Here is a 19,647-nt window from a genome sequence, read left to right on the forward strand (position 1 = left end):
GTTTCTTTTTATTGATCACCCTGTTAATAAGTAAGTCACTTATGTATGGGAGTATTCAACCATATTTAAACAAATGCACTGTGTGTGGTGTCTTCCTTCACACACTAGAGAATGTCAGTGCAGCACAGCTCAGAAAGATATCAGCTCCGTTCCGTACTTCTAAACAAAACTTCTAAACTTGCAGTAGGGAAGATGCTGCAGCAGTTCTTAGATTCCCCCTCCCCCCCCCCCAAAAGACTTACCAATAAAGGGTACTTTATGCAGAAGGCAAGTATTCCATACCTTCCTCCGCGCCCCCACTTAAAAGCAAATTCTAGAAATAAGTTTTACAAATAATACACTGAAACAATGCATCAGAAGACTTCGGCATGGCAATTTCACTGGAGCTTTATTGCCTCTGTTGGTAATGAGAGGGATTGTAAGAAGTTACATTTGAACTTACAGAGATATGCAAATGATGGGGTTTTTTTACTAAATATAATCTCAAGATTAAGTGTTTTATATCAGGGCACTTCTAATTTTGTACATATTTAATGTATAAAAACAGGTTACAAACTTGATGTTCGCCGCCTTTTTTTTCTTGACGTTTGGCAAAATTAAACTGATCCGTTTAAGGGGAGATCGTCAAATTGAAGACAAAAGCACTTACGAATTAAAGCAATCCAAGTAAGCAACTGTCTGCATTCTTAAAAAAAAAAAAAAAAAAGAAAACCCACACAAATATATAAAGGAAAAAAACACATGGCCACATCTGAGCACGTTTCAATACAAAATATTCCCTGTCGCCAGGCATTTTGTCCTTAGAACAACACCCTGTTAAATCAATGTTTCTTTCAACTTCAGTCACTCATTTTGAAAAACTTTTAAGATGCCATCATAGCACAAATAACGCTTTTCTGCAACATAATTAGTCAAAGTTTTATGTATTTCTTTATAATTACACAGTAATTATAAGCGTGTAGTACCAAACTGATGACAACACTATTTTGTTGAAAAGATCTTGCATTCAAAAGGAATAGTCTTTAAAACACCACGGCATGACGCCACTACCCACTCTCAGACTTTTTTGAGGGACGAGTCTGTATCGGGATAAAAAGCAGGTCAGTTCTCCTCTCCAAACACAGCATACTTGAACTAATCAGTCTGAAACTGTACCAAAACCCTCAAGACAGAAAACAGCACGCATAGATCCCTTGTAGAGCTTTTTTCCACCCTCCCCCATAAGTTCAAGTCCCCATTTATATTTACACAAAATTGAGAAAGGAAATACTGAAAGCAGCAAAACACACGTTTTTTGGCATAGCCAATTCCAGTAGCTGGAGAAAGTCTGCAATGTTTTTGTGGAACGGTATTCTTGAAATAGACGCACAATTGGATTTTCTTAAAAGAGCACTGCAGTAAGGGGAGCCAGGCTTACGGTCAGCTTCAGAGAAGACAACTAAAAAGTTTTAGCAGTTTAACAGTCAATTTTTTCCTAAAATACTTTTAGCATCTGCATAAAAGTGTTCTGCTGTTTAGTGCAAGTACCAATTACTCACTTCAAAAATAATTCTGGCCTTATCATGGGACTATTTAGAGCATGGACTTAAACCTCTATCCTTACTTGTAACTATAGTCGTCTTTTCCTGGAGCTTGGTATTTCCCAGCTTGTTTTACAGAGTAGTATTTATCGAATCTCTCCCCAAGTAAAGTGAGGAGTGAAAGACCATGTTTAGCACAAAAGCAGCTCAAGAGCTCTTGTAATATTAAAAATAAGGAATTGCATCTGATAAAACCTGTTTTGAACAAAACAAACGATTTAGTTAAATGCAGTAAGACAATAAGAAGTAGTGATGGATCAACAAAATAATTTAAGCAAACAAAGCCAGTGTAGTAATTTATATCTGATCTGTGCTTGTTTGGGAAAGCTTTACTCTTAATTTCCATATTTGGCAACCACAGCGATATGTCAATTTAAGGAAAACTCAACAAAATAATTAAAAAATGGGTGTCATCCATAATGGCAGTACCTATACGTTATAAAGAGTTAACTTACTTCTCAGGATAATGGTTTCAAAACCTAGATTCACATCAAACTCACCAGCTTCTTGTACAACAGGGCCATTTGTTTCATCATACCTCAACCATAAAAATTCCATGTCTCAATTTAAAATACTGTATTGTGTAGCAAACATTTAAGACACAAATTCAGTATATTCAAGTTTTAGATTTCCACAGAAATGAAAAACCTTTCTTTGACAGACATAAGCATTTCAAAACTGTAATGAAATCTGATTTCTTAGATAATAACCTAGGAATATTAGATTCTATCATGACGCACACAGCTTATCTCAATGACGCTCACTGAAGGCTGACTATAACATTAAACACGGGTGCTTTAAGTGCACAGTAGTTGTGTCGTACTTCAACTGTTCTCACAGTCAGTTGATGTACAATCAAACCATTCAGATAGGCACCTAGATACCCCAGTATCAACCACCTTGGGTTTTCTTGGTTATTTCTGTAATTGTTTTTACCAGATACTCAAACTCACTTATACGATACCTTTACTTTTCCAGAAAAGAAAAAAAAAAAAAAAAAAAAAAAAATCGGACCCAGTACACTTAAATATATCACTCTTACAGGAAGTGCTATCAATACAGTCTTTGCAACTAGCCCCAAGTGTATATTTAAGGATTCTATTAAAAATTGGTTTGATGTTGATCTGTATAATTCAGATGTCATACAACAGTTGTCTGATGATGATCAGCATTGTGCTTTATGTGAAACCAGAAACCTCAAAATAATTATAAAGCTTGTAGGACTCATGGGAGATGAAACTAGGGTGGTCCACCAAAAAAAAAAAAAATTCAAAAAAAATCCATGATGAAATCCACAATGTTGGAATTTTAACTGGCAAGAGTGGTCCAGACTAGAAGAAAAGCCCAAACCACCAGTGGAAGAATGAAATACGATATGGTCCAAGATGTATCCTTAAAGTTTGTCTCAACCCTCAGCCATATTGTGAGGATTGATCTTCAGTTCAGTCCAGCCAGCAGAAATTGACTGTGCAATTTTCCATTTCAGGTATTTGTACAGACTATGTACACTCTAGAAGGGTCCTTTAGTGCTACACTGTCGTACTTTTTGTCCCAGCAATTTGAGGGCGTGCAAATTCCACAAAGTCATCAATAAGAACTGGCCATGCCCCTAAAAGAAAAAAAAAAAAAAGACCAGAATAAGAATTCAATTCAACAAGGCTTTCTTTTTAAAGCTTCAGAGCCAAACAAGTTATTTACTTGCTGGTCTTAACTAGGCATAGTTTCAAGAAAAAAATTGTAAGAAAAAAAATTTCAAGCAAGAAATTTGCAATTTAAGAGCTGGTTAAAGATTTCTACTTCCTTTAAAACCAGTTAATAGACATCCTTTTCAAGGGTCATACTTTCTTCATCTTCCTGACCAAAAAAAAAGGCAGAAAAAAAAAAAAGCTGACAAAACTTCTAGCTTAAAACCGTCCTGGTTTTGGCACCAGAACTTGATCTACAGGATGGCAATAGCTGCTTAAAAAATGCTGAACATTGGATGAAGCAGTCTGTGCTGTGAGTAGCAGCATATCTTGACATACTACAGCATTTACTGCTCACAAATTGATTTTGCATGAATACAATGCTCACCTGTTAGAATCAGCATACTCAGCCACACCTGAAAACAGCAAAATGCACTGCGATAGCCAGCAGTATAATCTAATGCCCCAGAAGGCTGGTATTACACTATATATATATATATACTCTTCCACGTTCTTTATCAAGAGGTAGTTAAAATGGATATCAATATTTTACATATCATGGGCAGCCATACCCAAAGAGGTCCCATCACGTGCATGACAGTCACATGAAGATTAAAAATAATTGTGGGCCATTTTTTATTTTTCCGCCTGTAAAATAGTTTTATTCCAAATCATTAAAACATGTTTTTTGCCTTTAATCTTTCTAAACTACATTGATTTATTGTGGGCAGCAGCCTATTTGCTCAATGATAAGGGAATGAGAACTGTCCATAAAGTTTGCTCCCCTCTGTTCTGGAAGTATCAGAAGTTTACAGTTTCCTCCACTCACTGAACTGATCTGCCGCCAACGATTGAAGGTAATTAGCTGTTCTTGGCTACAGATGGACTGGAAGAGGAAAGATCAATACAAAAATTTACAATAAACACATTTGGTAGGATATAACACGTTTAGCAATCCCTGTATGCTGCCAGCTTCACTTTAATATTACTACATGTCTGATCTTCACATAAACTGAAGCAACCGAACTTAAAAAATACTCTGAGCTAAGAAAAGCAATAACCAGAGGACACTGCGAAAAAATGCACAGGCCGTGAATCAGTTACTTAGTTGAAGACGCCAAGAACTGCACTGACAGAGAATCTGTGTTTTTTAAATGGACAAATATCAGGGTTTGTCTCTAAGAAAGAATTAGTATTTCAGCTCAGACAGAAGGAGAAAAAGAAAATGGGTTTAAGAAAGTTTCAGCTTTTCTTTTTTAAACCTGCAGTAACAAACAGATAATAACAACATGCATTAAAGTAGCTCTAACTGAACTTTAGATCACAAGTGATATTCTAATTATGCTGTTATTAGACAGCTGTGGCAAAGCAGATATACAGTGATAAATGTAGCATAAAACACAGTTAGAAGTTAATGAAAGAAAATGGAAATGTTTACCTTCCTCATCATAGTTAGACATATCATCTGCTATCATTGTACTAAAGTCTAGAAGAAGGTTCCAGGTATCCTTAGGAATTGATCTTTTATGATGTTCCTGTTTGGAGGGGTGGAAAATTTACGTTTTAAAAAAAATAAATTAAAAAAACCTTATACATATTCATTGTTACTGTCTTGGATACATCCATATCCCCAAAACCTATTTCTCTAGCACACACTATGAAGTGCAGTATCTGGGATCTGGGTCTTAATCGTCCGTCTCATCTACTCAATAATTTAAACATATTTATCTTTCAAGTTTTGAAAACACTGCAGTCCAGTTTATGTAAAGATTTAAACTTACCAACAAAAATTTGTTCCACAAGTCTAGAAATTTAAATCTTCCATTAAGTACTAAATTCCAGTAGGCAATGGCCATTTCTAAATCTGTAATATTAAAATATATTACTTTTAGAGATATACATTTCCAATCCTTTCCACAGGTATCTAACACTAAGACAGACTCATAAAGGTGAAAAGATTAATCTAATGCAAATATACTCGTGGATCCTTTACAAAAAGGCAACCATAAATAAAGTGTTACACAAATACTTTATAGAATTTGATACTATCACATGAATATAGAACTGAAAATTGCCCATATTAATAGCTAAATATCCCAAACACACAAGGATATTAAATATGCCTTTTGCTATGGAACAATATTTTAGTTAAAATACAGTGAAACACTTTTGTCTTAGAAATGCTATTGACTCAAAAAGAAAATTTTGTAGTATTTTGTAGTAAGATCTTTAATCTTTTAAATATATAAAATACAACTTACATAAAACTAGTTTTTTATGATTTAATTTTTAGAGCGACTTTGTTACAGGTGCTGGCTTTGTAACATGGCTTTTGTCAATTGTTTGTTTCTGCAATCCAGCTTCCTTTTGAAAAAACCTTTCAGTACCATACAAACAGATGGTTGGTAGATGTTGGTGTTTTTTTCATTGGGTTGAGTTTTGGAGGGTTTTTTTGTTGGTTTGGGGTGGTTTTTTTTGTTGGTTTTTTTTTTTTTTTTTCCCCCCAAAGACTCCTGAGAAGTTCTTGCTTGTTTTGAATCTGTTTCTCAGGACGACTGAGAAATCTGAACTGACACAGTTCAGGAACGAGAGCAACTGCCCGCGAGGCAGCTGCGTGCTGCTGTCAGCAGTGGGTGCTGTTATAGTGTAGCAGTTAGAAAAAGAGACTGGTTAGTCTAGCACGTAGGGAAAAAGAACAACTCACCTCCCTGGTATTTGCCAAAGGCTAAACTGACATGCATTTACTGTTTATTAGCGATATACAGTAATGTGTTAGCTGATAAAGGAAAGTGATGTGTCCAAGTTCTAAATCTCTACCTAGCGCGAGCTCCATAACCAGGAATTAACAAGGACCTCTGTGCCGTATAACAAAATGCTACTAACTGGGATCTTACTGAATTCAGTATCCATCACCAAGTACATGCAGTAACCCCAAAAGGCTATCTAGTTAAGTGACCCCTTTTTTAACAAAAGGTCTTATATATTTTGCAGTCTAGCAAATCTCTTCCATAAACAATCCTCTTGTGAGAGCAGAGAGAGAGGAGGCACCTGACCAACTGCACCTCAGGAGAAAAGAAAAAGAAAAAACCCGACACAATCCAAGAAAACCACTCCCTTCCCCCAGACACCCAAACTACTTAAAAAAAGCAGGGAGGTGGATCTTAGAGGGGAAATCAACAGCAAACAAAAAGAACGAACTCTGCATTGCTGAAGGGAAAATAGATGGCATTGGGGGGAAGTTTATGAACTGTTCAGTATCTTTGACATTAAGAGTTCTTCTCAAACAGCATATTCACATTACAATGCTTTCTGACTAAAGAAAAATATTTGTGGAGGATTTTCCAGCAGCTGCAAGGAAAAAATTTCAGACAAAAGTGTAAGTTTGAGTTTTGAGAAGCAGAGACTAATTAAACAGAAGTCATTAAACAGAAGTCACTACTCCTCAGTAAATAAAAAGCTGTCATTTCCACACAGCTTAAAGAGTGTAAAGGCTAGGTATCTCTCTTTAATAGAAGATTCAGATACAAAAACATACACTTCAGCTTTCAACTAAAAAAAAAAAAAAAAAAATCTTTCTTAAAACCTTTCTGAAAATGAATAGATACAGACTTCAGATTAAGGTAGTCAGTTCCTCAGTTCCTCAAGGTAACAGACTAGAAAACTAAGTTTTATTTACTTGTGATGCACTAATAGCAGGCATACCAGAAAATGCAAGGTCAAACTGCTGCATATTTATAGTGGTTTATAAAACAAACCCTATAAACAAACTGTGCATTCTGACATGTTTATACAATTTTGATATTATTCTTGTGGGTGAGCAAAGGACTTTAAAAAACAGATCTCAGGATGCTGCAACCTCAAACTCATTACGCGAGTCCAAACATGTAAAGCACAATGACATAACACCCTAGGACAAACTACATATTTTGAAAGAAATTTTATGAAGTCACAAAATTTAAAAGTAACGATACAATTTTAGGTTTTCATAAGAAAGTGAAGGAATGCTCAGGAAAGTCCTCATGGATCAAATATGAAAGTCTCAAAATATATGCTCCAATTTGAGTTTTATCCAGACAGAGGCAATAGAAGCAAACAATGTTTGAGAGGAACATAAGCTAAAAGTTATTCTCAAATGATATGCAAATATCACAAGAACGTTTAAGACATCCACAGCACTTATACGGTAGTAAGGAATTATGCAGAGGAAAAGTATTTCCAGGACTGTGCCTGAACTACTACACAATGTTAGGAAGATTAAAGACCAATATACATTAAAATCAATTTGCAAGTTCCTACAAGCAGTTATTTAGACACTCCAAAATTAATTGCCTAACTAGGAGCACTCACTTTTCACCACTGTACTTCTCCCAATATTCTTTTGCTTCAGGGTTTCCAGAATTATTCTGCCCTATCATAAATTCATGCCTAGAACTGTGTATTTATTGGCACCAAAAGGGTTGGTAAATATCCAGATTTTAAGCTTAGTCCTACATCACTTCCCAATCCAGACAAGTAAGTAAGTAAATAATAACAACAACAAGAAAAATCTTAGACTATGTATACACTGTATGAATCTGAGAAAACTATACTTGTCTTTGTCACTGTTAGAGCTTAACCTGCATAAAGACACTTTAAGATGAATGAGAAAAAGCAAGGGACTTCGTTTTCCTGGTAAATATTTTTTACTGGAGTCTGTTCCACCTGGGATATTCAGAAGATTTATTTCCGTATAGGACTGGGGAAGGGGGGCTTATCAGAAAAAAAAAATACAAGTCTTGCTTATACTTTAGAAATATGGAGAAGAAAATAAGAGGCAAGCACTACATATAGGCAAGTACTACAAATAGTTCTGTTATTCTGAAGCTTTGAGAAAACAGAATTAAATATGAGTATGTAATTATGATATTATTGTGATTTGCCATTTCACTTTTACCACCTTACAGGGATTCTACAAAATACTCCTTGTTGTGTAAAGCTGTTTAAAGATTAAGAACAACACACAAATGTTACAATGGTAACCATAAACAGCAGCAAAAAGAAACCCCCACCAAAAAACAAAAGCCTGCAACTGTTCACATCGCAGAACTGATTCCACACAGACACCCTCCATAACCTAACCTCTGTCCTCTCACAATTCAATTACTGGCCACGTTTTCCTTGTTGTAGCAGCCTGAAGAAAAGGTAATGACTTTCTACAAGAAATAAGAATCAGCCCACTCATTTATTTGCAGGATTCAGATCTGACTACATGCATGCATAAGTATTTTTAAACAGTTTAACAGTGCTCTTTTCGCTTCTTCAAAGACAACGACACACATAATACAATTGAAAACAAAACAAAAAAAGGATACAGAAATATATTAAAGAATGACACAGAGTCAAAAGTAAGACATGGAGTTCTTACTTATTTTTCAATATTCATTTTAAGCCAGAAGTTGGTCAACATATAAAAGACAACAAAACCAACGCAAAATGCTCATCTTTTCACAGCACGTGAACGCAAAGCTGGTCAGTGGCAGTCAGTTTAAGGCATTTTCATTACTGAGAAAAATAAATTCACAAGCTGCCAAGAAAGAACCTACTGGCCTCTCAGTATTTTATTTCTTCTCAAAATAGAACAGTTAACTTAAGAAGTTGACAGTTACAGAGTCATTAAATACTAGTTACGGTTAATATCTCCACTACACTGTATGTAAATTAATATGTATTCTGGTTGGTTAACACTACTGCCTGAAAGAAACTCTTGTTCCCTAATTTTTGCCATTTTGAATAGACAGATCTACAGTTTGTTCATTTAATTCCATCCAAACTGTGGTGTTTTGTCATGTTTTTGGTGTTGGTTTTTTTTTTCCCAAAAAATTATTTTTAATAAGTGATTCTTCCACTTGACCTGTTATACGAATCAAAAACACAATCAGCAGAAGAGCAAAAAAAAGCCTGTAGGTAGACACCTATTACCAACAACACCACGCATCAAGCCCAGGATATAGAAATCTATTTGTAGTATTCCAATTCTATTTTGCCAAGACATTTGCAAGCATTTTCGGTGTTACAAGAGACTACAAGTGTACTTACACGGAAATCAGTTTTACAGCTTAAATTTATCCTAAAAGTGAAAATGCAATTAATCTGTTCAGTGCTGCAAATTCTAAGTGGTATAATTATGCTTGTAATGTAAAACCATAATCCACTGTGCTTACTGAGAATCGCACACGCTCTTGGTGAAAGAATAAACCCTCTCTCACAAAATTTTGTAGTCTATACTAACGTTGGAGATATTCCTATCAATCTGAACACCTTAAATTGACGCCTATCTTTCACAACAGAGACATGTTTTATCCCAAGGGTGGCTACCTGTCAGACTCATTGGATCACGATAATATTTTCACTTACTGCTTTAATCAGTCATTTCCCATATTTACTAACAAATGTTTATAATTAAGAATACATACCTAAACCTTTCTGTCCTGGATTCTTTGCAAAGTTGAAAGTAAACTGATAAAAATCCTTAAATCTTCCTGGCTCTTTTAATTCTTGTTCCATTTTAGGAATCTGGGCCTTCAGTTTTTCTATGCTGTCACATCTGCATTTTAAAAAGCATATTTATTTGTGTATTATTTATTTTGCGACAAAACACGAGTTAAAAGTTAAAATTTTATAATTTTTTGTGGAATACACTGTGATTACCAAAACAAAATTCAGGAAGCCTTTAATTAGTCTGCATCTATAACAACAAAGAAATGAAATTGTTGTATTTCTTCACATTGCCATTTGTACATACTAGCTGATACATTAGATTCCGTAATCCAAAAGATTTTTAGACAAACGTGATAAAGACTACTACATTCTCAGAAGGCAGAGAAAACCCAGGTATGCTAGACTGCAGACCAACATCCTTGCTTTACCTACTTGAGTAGCTCTATGGCAACTAACTGAAATACTCACACAACCAAGGCAAGTAGCACTGAAAGTTGCCTCCCTTTTCTTGGTCACTAAGCATCTAGCACATAGACAGCATTTTTACAGAGGCAAAGTGATGCTAGACTCCAACAAGTCTCTATAGACTGAAAGGACAACGGGATTGTGGATTCCCCAACGTAGGGCTGTTTCACCGTACGTTACAGCTTCTGACACCGGATTACGCTGTCAGTGTCTAATACTTCGTGCACACTTACCCTAGCTCAGTCATTCCGTCCATGAATTCCAGCTTTGAAAATTCACACTGTGTTGCAGCTCGGAATTTCCATGCAATAATGAGTACAGTAATGCTGGCTGGGTCAAGAGCTAGATCATCACAAAACTGCTGTATACCATCTATACCAATCTTATTTTCATCTTGAGGATCTTTGGGATATAAAAGTAAGTATCAAGAAAAACAGATTTTTGAAAAAGCTAATTTATTCAACGTGAGTATTGAAGATAAGCAAACGTTTTCAAGAAGTCATTTCTGGGATCAATCCTTATAAGTGAATATTTTAAGAACAAAATTAAATCAATATTTTCAACAGTTAAGTTTTGACAATTGAGGAAGTTAACTACAATAAAGCCTCCCATACAATGAAGCTTATGTTATTTTCATGGAGAGGCAAAAGCACCACAAACATTTGTTCTCTGCCTAATAATATGCGCGATATTCTGACTCATTCCATACAGAGAACAGTGGTCCTTTCCCACCAGCACACTTAATTACTGGCATCTTTGGTAAGACTGCAGATCTGTGTACCATTATAAACAATTCTGCAGCGTCCATTTGCAAGCCGTACTGATACAATAATCAAATCTGCCCATAAACTACTAAGTTGACATTAGTGTTATGCATTTTCTGGCATCACCAGCATGCATGAGATTGGACACGGTAACCTCCAAGAGGAAAGTTACATTGCCCCATTACCGATTCCAAGTCAGCCAGGCACACTCCTCTTTCCAGGAAGGAATCAACATCTGGTCTAGAAGCGAGATGCTCACATTTCAAATGCGCTAATAAAGATCTACTAACGCAAGCCAACAAAGACTTCAGGAAAATGGTATTTGGATTATCCACGCAGATGAAAACTGACAGAAAATGTAGTACTTATTTTCGGATTTTTTTAAAGTGCTAAAACACGGAATTTGTTCTATGTACTGAATCCACTTTACTAGTTGCAGTAGGATATCATCTGTTGAACACTGACTATATAACAGATAGACACTTTCTTTTCTCTTCTGTTCTGTTTGTAACTATATAATAAGCACAAGGTGAATAAAAATGAAGGTAGAATCCATCCTTGGTGTGGAATCTTCCACTTTGTCAGGAGTGAGTCCTGAGTGCTTTCGCCAGAAGAATCACCTAAAATCCACGTTAACCGTTACACTCACTGTACACACCATTGCAGTTCCAGACCCTAATCCTGTATAAACGTACACAAATTTAGAGCACATAAAGCAATCACATGTAATCCTTGTGAAGCAGAAGCCTACGTATATTCCCCTTCTAATTTGTGTTATTAGTAATAGAAAAACAAAGCTGAAAGACTCGGTTAAGATGTCCAAGCACAAGAACACAGCTGCAATAATACACTGTAATTAAGAATACATACATATATTACTCAGGGTACTCACCTTTGTATCTGTTATATAGTTGTTCTAACTTCTTTCTGTCCAATGATCCTTTAACACTCTCTCGTATATAAAGTTCAGGATTTTGGAAAAAGTTGTCTGTTGCAACATCTAACTTCCAGTCATTTTGAGACAGACAACTCACTGCTGTCTTTTCACTAGATTGTGTGAAGACCATAAACTGACGCACTTTATCCTTCTGTGATGATTTCAACTTGTTCTAGTAAAAACAGACAAAACTAGAAATGTTTTACTGGACAAAAAAAAATATCTCATCAGTATTGTTAATATTTTAAAATCAGTATCTTTTACAATTTTCCTAAGCAATTAGACTTTCTCTAACTGCTATGGCAGTTAGACACTCAAAGCAACACTTATTTTCTCTCTCTTTTTTTTTTTTTCTTAAATTTAAACTTACCTTCATTCTAGTTACTTTACATTGTTACAAAACTGAGGTAAAACATCACAAAAATCATGCTGGCAAAGCAATCAGAAATAAAAAATGGGTATTCTTATTGCATATTTGGGAGAGAGCACTGAAGGGCACAGCAAATTCATATACAGCTGTAAGATGGCACACCTTTCTATTTAAACCATTTTAAAAAAAAAGAAAAAAAAAGAAAAACACATTCTCCTCTCAATAGAATGCTATACCTACCAAAAAAAGGGCAATTGAGATGACTAAATAAAGCCCATGGCTATCAAAATGTTTGATAGATTAATTGCCTCAACAGATGGGGCAGAACAGGCCTTTTAATAGCTTACCATCCCTGCAGGAGAGGCTGGCATTCATTTAGTCCCAGCTGAGGGAACTAACAGAAACACCAGCTAGTGCAGGACGAGGGGGGAGACCAGGCTGCCAAGAACAGGATCTCTTGATGTGCCTCTTGATGGCAGCAAGGAACTAGGCTGGGTCATCCATTTCAGGGAGCTACACACTGAAATACCTTAAGAGATTTTTTAAAATATTTTTTTTTTCCAAGAGATTTTTCACTTTGAAGGTGCTCAACTCCACCTACATAATTTGCAAAACATTCCTGTGAGGAGGCATTGTCTCCATTTCACAGGTGCAGCAACTGAAGCTTAAAAAAAAAAAAAAAAAAAAAAAAAAAAAAAAAAAAGGGGGGTAAGTAATTTTGCCGGAGGCAGGCGGGGGAGTGAGTAGCCAAGGTGAGAGCTCTGGAATGTCAGGCCTTCTGCCCAGACCAAGAGACATCCCTCTCCGCTCTAGCGCAAAACTGAATGGAGAACTTGCTGCCAGTAATTCACCAGCACAGAGTGATTGCCGTGGGTATTTTTGATGAGGAGAAGCACACTCAGTATTTCAAAGATATTAGTTACACAAAACTAACTGCTGATCAGGAGAAAGCAATCATACAGCTCTTGCACTAAATCCAAATTCAGTTCTAGAGTTCACTCAATATATTCAAAGCAAAAAGACTCCTAATGTTACAGTTTGGTAAATATAGGTTCTGACTTTTAAGTCAGAATTGGATTTCTTATATGGCACAAATATTTCATTTGTAGTTTACCTTGCATTCTAACCAAAACTTGTATATTCTGTTCATTATTGTAATTTCCAAGTGCATGGTCCCTTCCCAGGGATTATGGGGGGCAAAAACAGGCAAAAAAAAATAATAATCTCTAGACATGATAAACTGTCCCCAGCCAAAGAACAAATGGCTTAGGAGCAGTATGAGCTCAAGTGCTTCATTCCAAAGGATAATTAGTGTCCAATCACGTTATCGTTAGAAAAAAGAACTAATGCTTCAGAACAGAAATTCATCTGCCTTAAAGTCAAAATCAGATTTCTGCTGCTTGACGACAGTGAAAGTGAACACTATTATTTGTAAGATTAGTTATCAGCCTCAGTTACACCTTTAAAAAAAAACCACAAGAGCATCACATTTGGCTTAAACTGATAGCCCCATAATATATTAAACAGCCCAATACCCTTTAGTTTTAAGATCCCTTTAAAAAAAAAAAAAAAAAAAATCCCCCCCAAACCAAAACAGCCCTCTATTTACAACACTTGGCTGAGGCTAAAATTTTAGCACACACTGCAGACTTAAACACAGTGGTATTAGTTAGGCTATACTACTTTTAAAGTTACAAGGTGTTACCGCTTCATTTCAGTCTCTTAAATATGGGTCTCACATTGGATGTTTAGCTACAAACACGCTTCTGAAACTCAGATTTTCAGAAGTGGTTCCAGGTACAGGTCAAGCCATCAGAGTAGGTCCTGTGAAGACCCTCTGCTGACAATTTGCGCACGCTCTCAAGTTTCACAGCAGACCTTCAGCACCTCACAATATTGAGCTCAAACTTTCACAGAAATCACTTATGCTGACAAAGCCATGTGGAATGACTTCCAGAAATGACTAATCAATTTTTAGTTTTTAAAAATATATTGTAAATTCAGGTATATTAAAGCAAACCATTGAATGAAATCTCAAATGAAGATGAATCAATCCTAAGGCTAATTTTCAGTATTGATTACCAGCTTCCTCAAACCAGTCCCACACAGCCAGGCTGCTGCATCACCACAGACTCAGCTGCGCTATGAGGCAGTCACACGTACCACCTTAGAGCTTTTAGCTTTTTTTTTTTTTTTTTTTTTTTTTTTTGACAAAGCTGATGCCTTTAATCATTAGGGCTTTGTTTGTTGGTGTTATTTTTAACATGTACACATAAGTATGCATAGACCTTTTAATAGTGATTATTCTGTAAAACCTCAAGAGGCTTTGTTCTGCCCTGCTCTTGCAAGGGTAAATTCTAAAAGCAAGACGTAAACCTGTTCCTTGATTTTTTGTTGTATCAAGGGCTTCACCACGGATGACCGACACCACAAAAGGTATGGGTTTTGCATGTTGTCACACAAAAGGAGAATGCATTTTATTAGATAAAAAAAACTGCAGCTTAAATAACTTTTATGATAAAATTTAAATCCTGTATATGCACAAGAGATCTTCCTGTGCTTGGGGCTCCCTAAGCAATAGTAACAATATAAAACCTTTTTAAAAAGAACACATTAGATAGATGACACTAATCAGTATAGCATTCAGTAATATATACGATGTGATAAATCACACTGTTCATCCATAATCTTTTTCTGGATTTTTTACTGGTCAAATAAAGTTTATTTTTAGTGAAGAAGTGCCAAAGCCCTTTCTTTATATTTGATTAATGTTTCCGCAGAAGCTTGCCAACATGGATGAGACACTCCACATCCTAAGTGACTGGACAACTCTTTGAAGGCCTACTACAGGACAGCAAGAGATGAAATTACTGCTGAGTTTTTATTATCCTATTATAGCTCTTCTTTCAGCACATTAAAAACCCACACTTCAAGCAGGAACAGGTTCCAAGCCTTCTGCACTTTTAAGGGCTATTTCTAGAAGCCGAGCTCTAACAGTCTATTACTGTTTTAAGTGTGCAATACAGAAGCCAGAGCACCCTATAACCTTTAATCCTGTAGTCATCAGGCAACAAATACCTTACACTGCAATTGGATGTGCTGTAATGCAATGCGATCCATTTAAAATATCTCAACTTTAACACTAATTAAAAAGGAAGACAGAATTTTATTTAACAGATATGTCTTGCTAAAATATACAGGTGAAAACCAACAGAAAATAAATGCAACAAATTTTCCACTAAGTCCTACCCCTTGCACTAAAGGGAAAAGGAAAAATTCAGATCTGCAAGCCTTTGATCAAGTCTGTGTGGTATCCAAGCTACCTTTCATAATGAGGACATCGTAAGACGCAAGGTGAACTTACTTTTAAAACACAGAGTAACTTCTCCAAATGAAAAGCTACATTATGTCGATTGGTAAAACTACAATAATTATATCATTCTAATGAACATCTGATGCTATAACAATGATTTTAAAATAAAAATTTGCCTCTCCCCATAAAGTACCCAATTTGATAATTCTAATTCAATAACTCATCCTTGACCAGATACTTCAGTGAAAGATTGAAAATAAAAAGAAAAATAAATACTTTTTATAAAAATACTCCCCAGCAATTTTTTTTCTGGCCTCAGACTGAAACTGCCCCTGTCTAGGGAAGGAAGCTTTCCCAGTCTAGGGGAAAAAAAAAAAAACGCCAGAACTGATCTGCCAACTCTGACTACATGGTTGTTTTTCCTTATCTTTTACATACAATTTTTAGTCACCTCAGATTCAAAGATCAGCTCTGCACACTGGTCATCAACATTTTCTGGATAGCTAATAGCCATATGAGGGCTCCACTCTCCTGGATAATGTCCATGGGAAACAGTAACAACCTTCGTCCCACACTGCCTGGACTGGAGAGCTGAGGATTCCTACCAAAACCCTCTTCTTGGACTTTGCTCAAAGGCTATGTGCGGCTGCCAGCCAGAAAAGCGGTGCACGACCAGTTTGAAGTATCCCTGCCCAAAACTCCTTATGGTCCCCCCCAAGAAGGCATTCACACAGTTTCTCCTTAATGAGCAACTGCTTTTCACCCTTCCCTTCCCAGCTACTGCTTACAGATGATCCGATTCCTGCTAGTTTCACTAACTAAAGGAATTTGAACGATGCGACATCTGCGCTTTTGTTTCAGTCAGGACTCAAGGAAAAGCCTGTTAAGTGCTCATGCATGCGACAGGTAAAAGCCTTTGCTAAAATAGTATCAACCTCCACAAAGTCTAGGTTTTTACATGAACTGCGTTTAAACTCTTGGTACAGATCTGGCTGCAGGAAGCATCCTTGCACTTTCAAAGGACCCGGGTGCCACCAGATCAAACACAGAATAACTTCAGCCTGCACACAGAGAAACGAGCTTGTGATCATAATAACCTTACAGATCACCACTGCCAGTTTTGTCACGTCTTTACGCGACACTAATGGTCAAGAGAACATCGCTCCTTTACAGTGTCTGAATCACTCCACGTTGGGCTGTATCCATTAAAGGAACATACAAAACACCTGCAAATAAACTGGTTTATTGCTTCTGTTCAACAAATACATGGCCAAAGCTTAAAAGGCAAAATAATGAATATTTTTCTTTGATAAGAAAACAGAAGTTAATCACAACAGAAGTCTATGAATACACTGAATTACATTTTAATCCACCAACTGTGATAGCATACACACATACTACCAAAAACCCCACAAAATCCAAGTTAAAGACAAAAACATTTGAAGTAAATAGCCATAGTTTCTGTACAATGTAAACAAATATGCCCTTCAACTACACTTTCTAAAGCAGTTTTTTGAAAGGAGGGCACAAAAAGTAAGATTGTAAGGACATTTTTAAGCTTCTTTCAAACTGATGTGAAACACATTTGTCTGCAGTGGAACAGAACAAAACTTAAAAATTTACAAGGTCTGTTCAGAATAAAATTCGAAGAAAAATCACAAGCAACTTAAAATCAAAGATGCTTTTTGCACCCTCTAATGTTCTTTTAGGGATAAAATAATTTTAGTAGTTGCATATGGGCAGAAGTCTTTCACAGAAGAGGAATATATAGCTACCCAGAAGAATGCAGTAGTTGGAATAGTGTTTTAAGGTAATTAATGTTAGCCTGAGAGGTGAAGGAAAACACCAAAAATCAGTGCTTTTTCAATTAAAATAGCACAAAATAAAGCTGTCAGTTGTTTAGCATTCTTAACTCTGGTCCAGGGCAGAAGATCTATTCAGCCACTAGAAGCCGCATTCATACCTTTAATTTGCATTGGCACCATAAAACATGAGTAAAATATCAAGAGCTACATAATAAATTTCACACCTTGTTCTCAGAGTAGTTCATATTCCTGAATAATTTCTTCATGGCTCTAGTTAAAAGTGATTTTACAGTATAAGTTCAAAGGGTTCTCTGGTAAGCTGGGAGAGGAAACAAGATCATGCGCTATCTTGTCTAGCGCTCCGACTACTCTGTCCTAAGCATAATGCCAAGAATCTGCAAGTTTTACTATGGGAGAACCAAAACCAAAAACATATAATATCAACAAACTGCTACAGATATGAATACGCATCATACAAAATAGCCTTGCAGAATAACTTGTTGAGTTAAACACTACATAACAATGTCATGAAGTACAATAACATTACAGGAGACAGCGTCAGACATTAAATTCTTGTAATACTAAGTTTTTACAACTTCCTGTCACCTGAGGTTTGCAATAAGAAATTAAGCATTTAGCAGCATAGAAATATTCTTCAGAGAACACAAATTGGACAACGTAATAGATAATGTAAAAAGAGATAAGGTTAGCATTTAGCTCTGCATAAAGATATTAATACTCACACACTTGCCTTAATTATCACATATAGTCCTAAATTTATTATATAATTCAGAATAGTACAGGTAGTAGCTCTTCTCCTCAGAGAAAATGGCTGAGAGTACGATGGACCTGCTTGCTGCTCTGTCTTGATTCGCCTCCACATTGCTTGTCCTCATGACAAGATGAAACAATTAACACTAACAGATAAGGTGAAGGAGACCATTTCTACCGATGCTGCTCAGCTCAAACGAAAATGTGGGTAAGAGAGGCAGATTGCTATCAGCAATCCAAGGAACGTTGCCAGGGTGGTGTACCTGAGCACTGGACAGAAAACACTTTTCAAGTTACCTAAATGGCCAGAGTGAACCTAACAGGCTGCTGTAATGGTGTCCCTTCCAGAGAGCGAACAGAGACAGTTTGAAGCCAGGGAACCTTTGTCCTGAAAGCACTGGCCGTACAAACACTGGTGAGACTAAGTCAGAGCCAGAAATGCTCTAACTGGCGGTGCTGCACATGTGAGTAGGAGCCAGACCCCAGCTGCAGGAGCCTCTACGGCAGCATTTGCTGTGCTGGACAAGCAACCCGACCCCAGGAACCTGCCATAGCCACTGGAAGGACTAGCCAGAGCAGTAGTGCATACGGGCAGAAAAAGGGGACGTTGAATCTCATGCTTCTGGATGGACATCTTCAGATCTCTGTGAAGAAGCCTCCCTACTCTTTCCCCTAACTAAATAGACGATTTTGACATACCACAACTATAGGTACAGAATCTTATACCTGGGCACGAGAAACAATTCATACCTGTATTTACAACTTATAAAAGCTGCAGCCTGTCATTTAGTCCCACTTCAGTGTCTGTCATCCTTTCACCTGGGTGTTGGAGTCAACAAGCACAACCTGGAAAACAGCTGTTTGCATAGCACCTAACAACTATGCTTGGGGCCATGACTAGAGTATTCAGATACTCCCTCCAATCTGATAAATACCAATCTATGAGTATTGTATTGTTTCACAGGATATATCTGCTAGTTCTTCAGTTAAGTATTTCCAAGAAGAGTAAGCAGATTGGCTTTTTGCGAGAAACAGCAGAATTCTTTCTCAGAATAACGTGCCTCACTATTTCTATTATATTACCACTTACTACAGTATTGTTCAATTTAAAATTTCTAACCACATAGCCAACCAATAATATATGTACGTACAAGACACCAATGGTTTATTTTACATATGTACACTAGATATACTGTGAGACAGCTCTAGGTGATTTTTATGGAACAAAGCCTTCATAAAAAGTTGTGTCACATTACTGTGTAAGTGCAATTTGAGACAGTCCCAGAACTGCAGAATTACAATAAGTCACCTCTACAGTCTGAACTTTACCCAGACTTAAAACCCAGGTTTTAAGCTCCCATAAAAAAAACTCATGTGAAGAACTACATCAAACTATTCAATTAAAAATTATACTAGTAACACAGTGACAAGTTTATTAGAGGCCTACATACTGCACCACTTAATTTAAATCCTGGCTAAC

General features: G+C 36.5%; 1 protein-coding gene across 1 annotated transcript; it reads right to left on the reverse strand.

The window, feature by feature from the left end:
• Window positions 1–376: 376 nt before the first annotated feature.
• Window positions 377–12,352, reverse strand: DCUN1D1 (defective in cullin neddylation 1 domain containing 1). Its single transcript, XM_082487275.1, has 7 exons — window positions 12,279–12,352; window positions 11,864–12,080; window positions 10,441–10,609; window positions 9,718–9,848; window positions 5,047–5,129; window positions 4,704–4,800; window positions 377–3,189 (listed from the first exon to the last, which is right to left on the reverse strand). Exons 1-7 carry the CDS (start codon window positions 12,282–12,284, stop codon window positions 3,110–3,112), a joined length of 783 nt encoding a protein of 260 aa, XP_082343401.1. The 5' UTR covers window positions 12,285–12,352; the 3' UTR covers window positions 377–3,109.
• Between the last annotated feature and the right edge of the window lie 7,295 nt (window positions 12,353–19,647).

Source organism: Vanellus vanellus, assembly GCF_965231255.1.
Source record: "Vanellus vanellus genome assembly, chromosome: 8".
In the NCBI taxonomy this organism is placed as follows: domain Eukaryota; kingdom Metazoa; phylum Chordata; class Aves; order Charadriiformes; family Charadriidae; genus Vanellus; species Vanellus vanellus.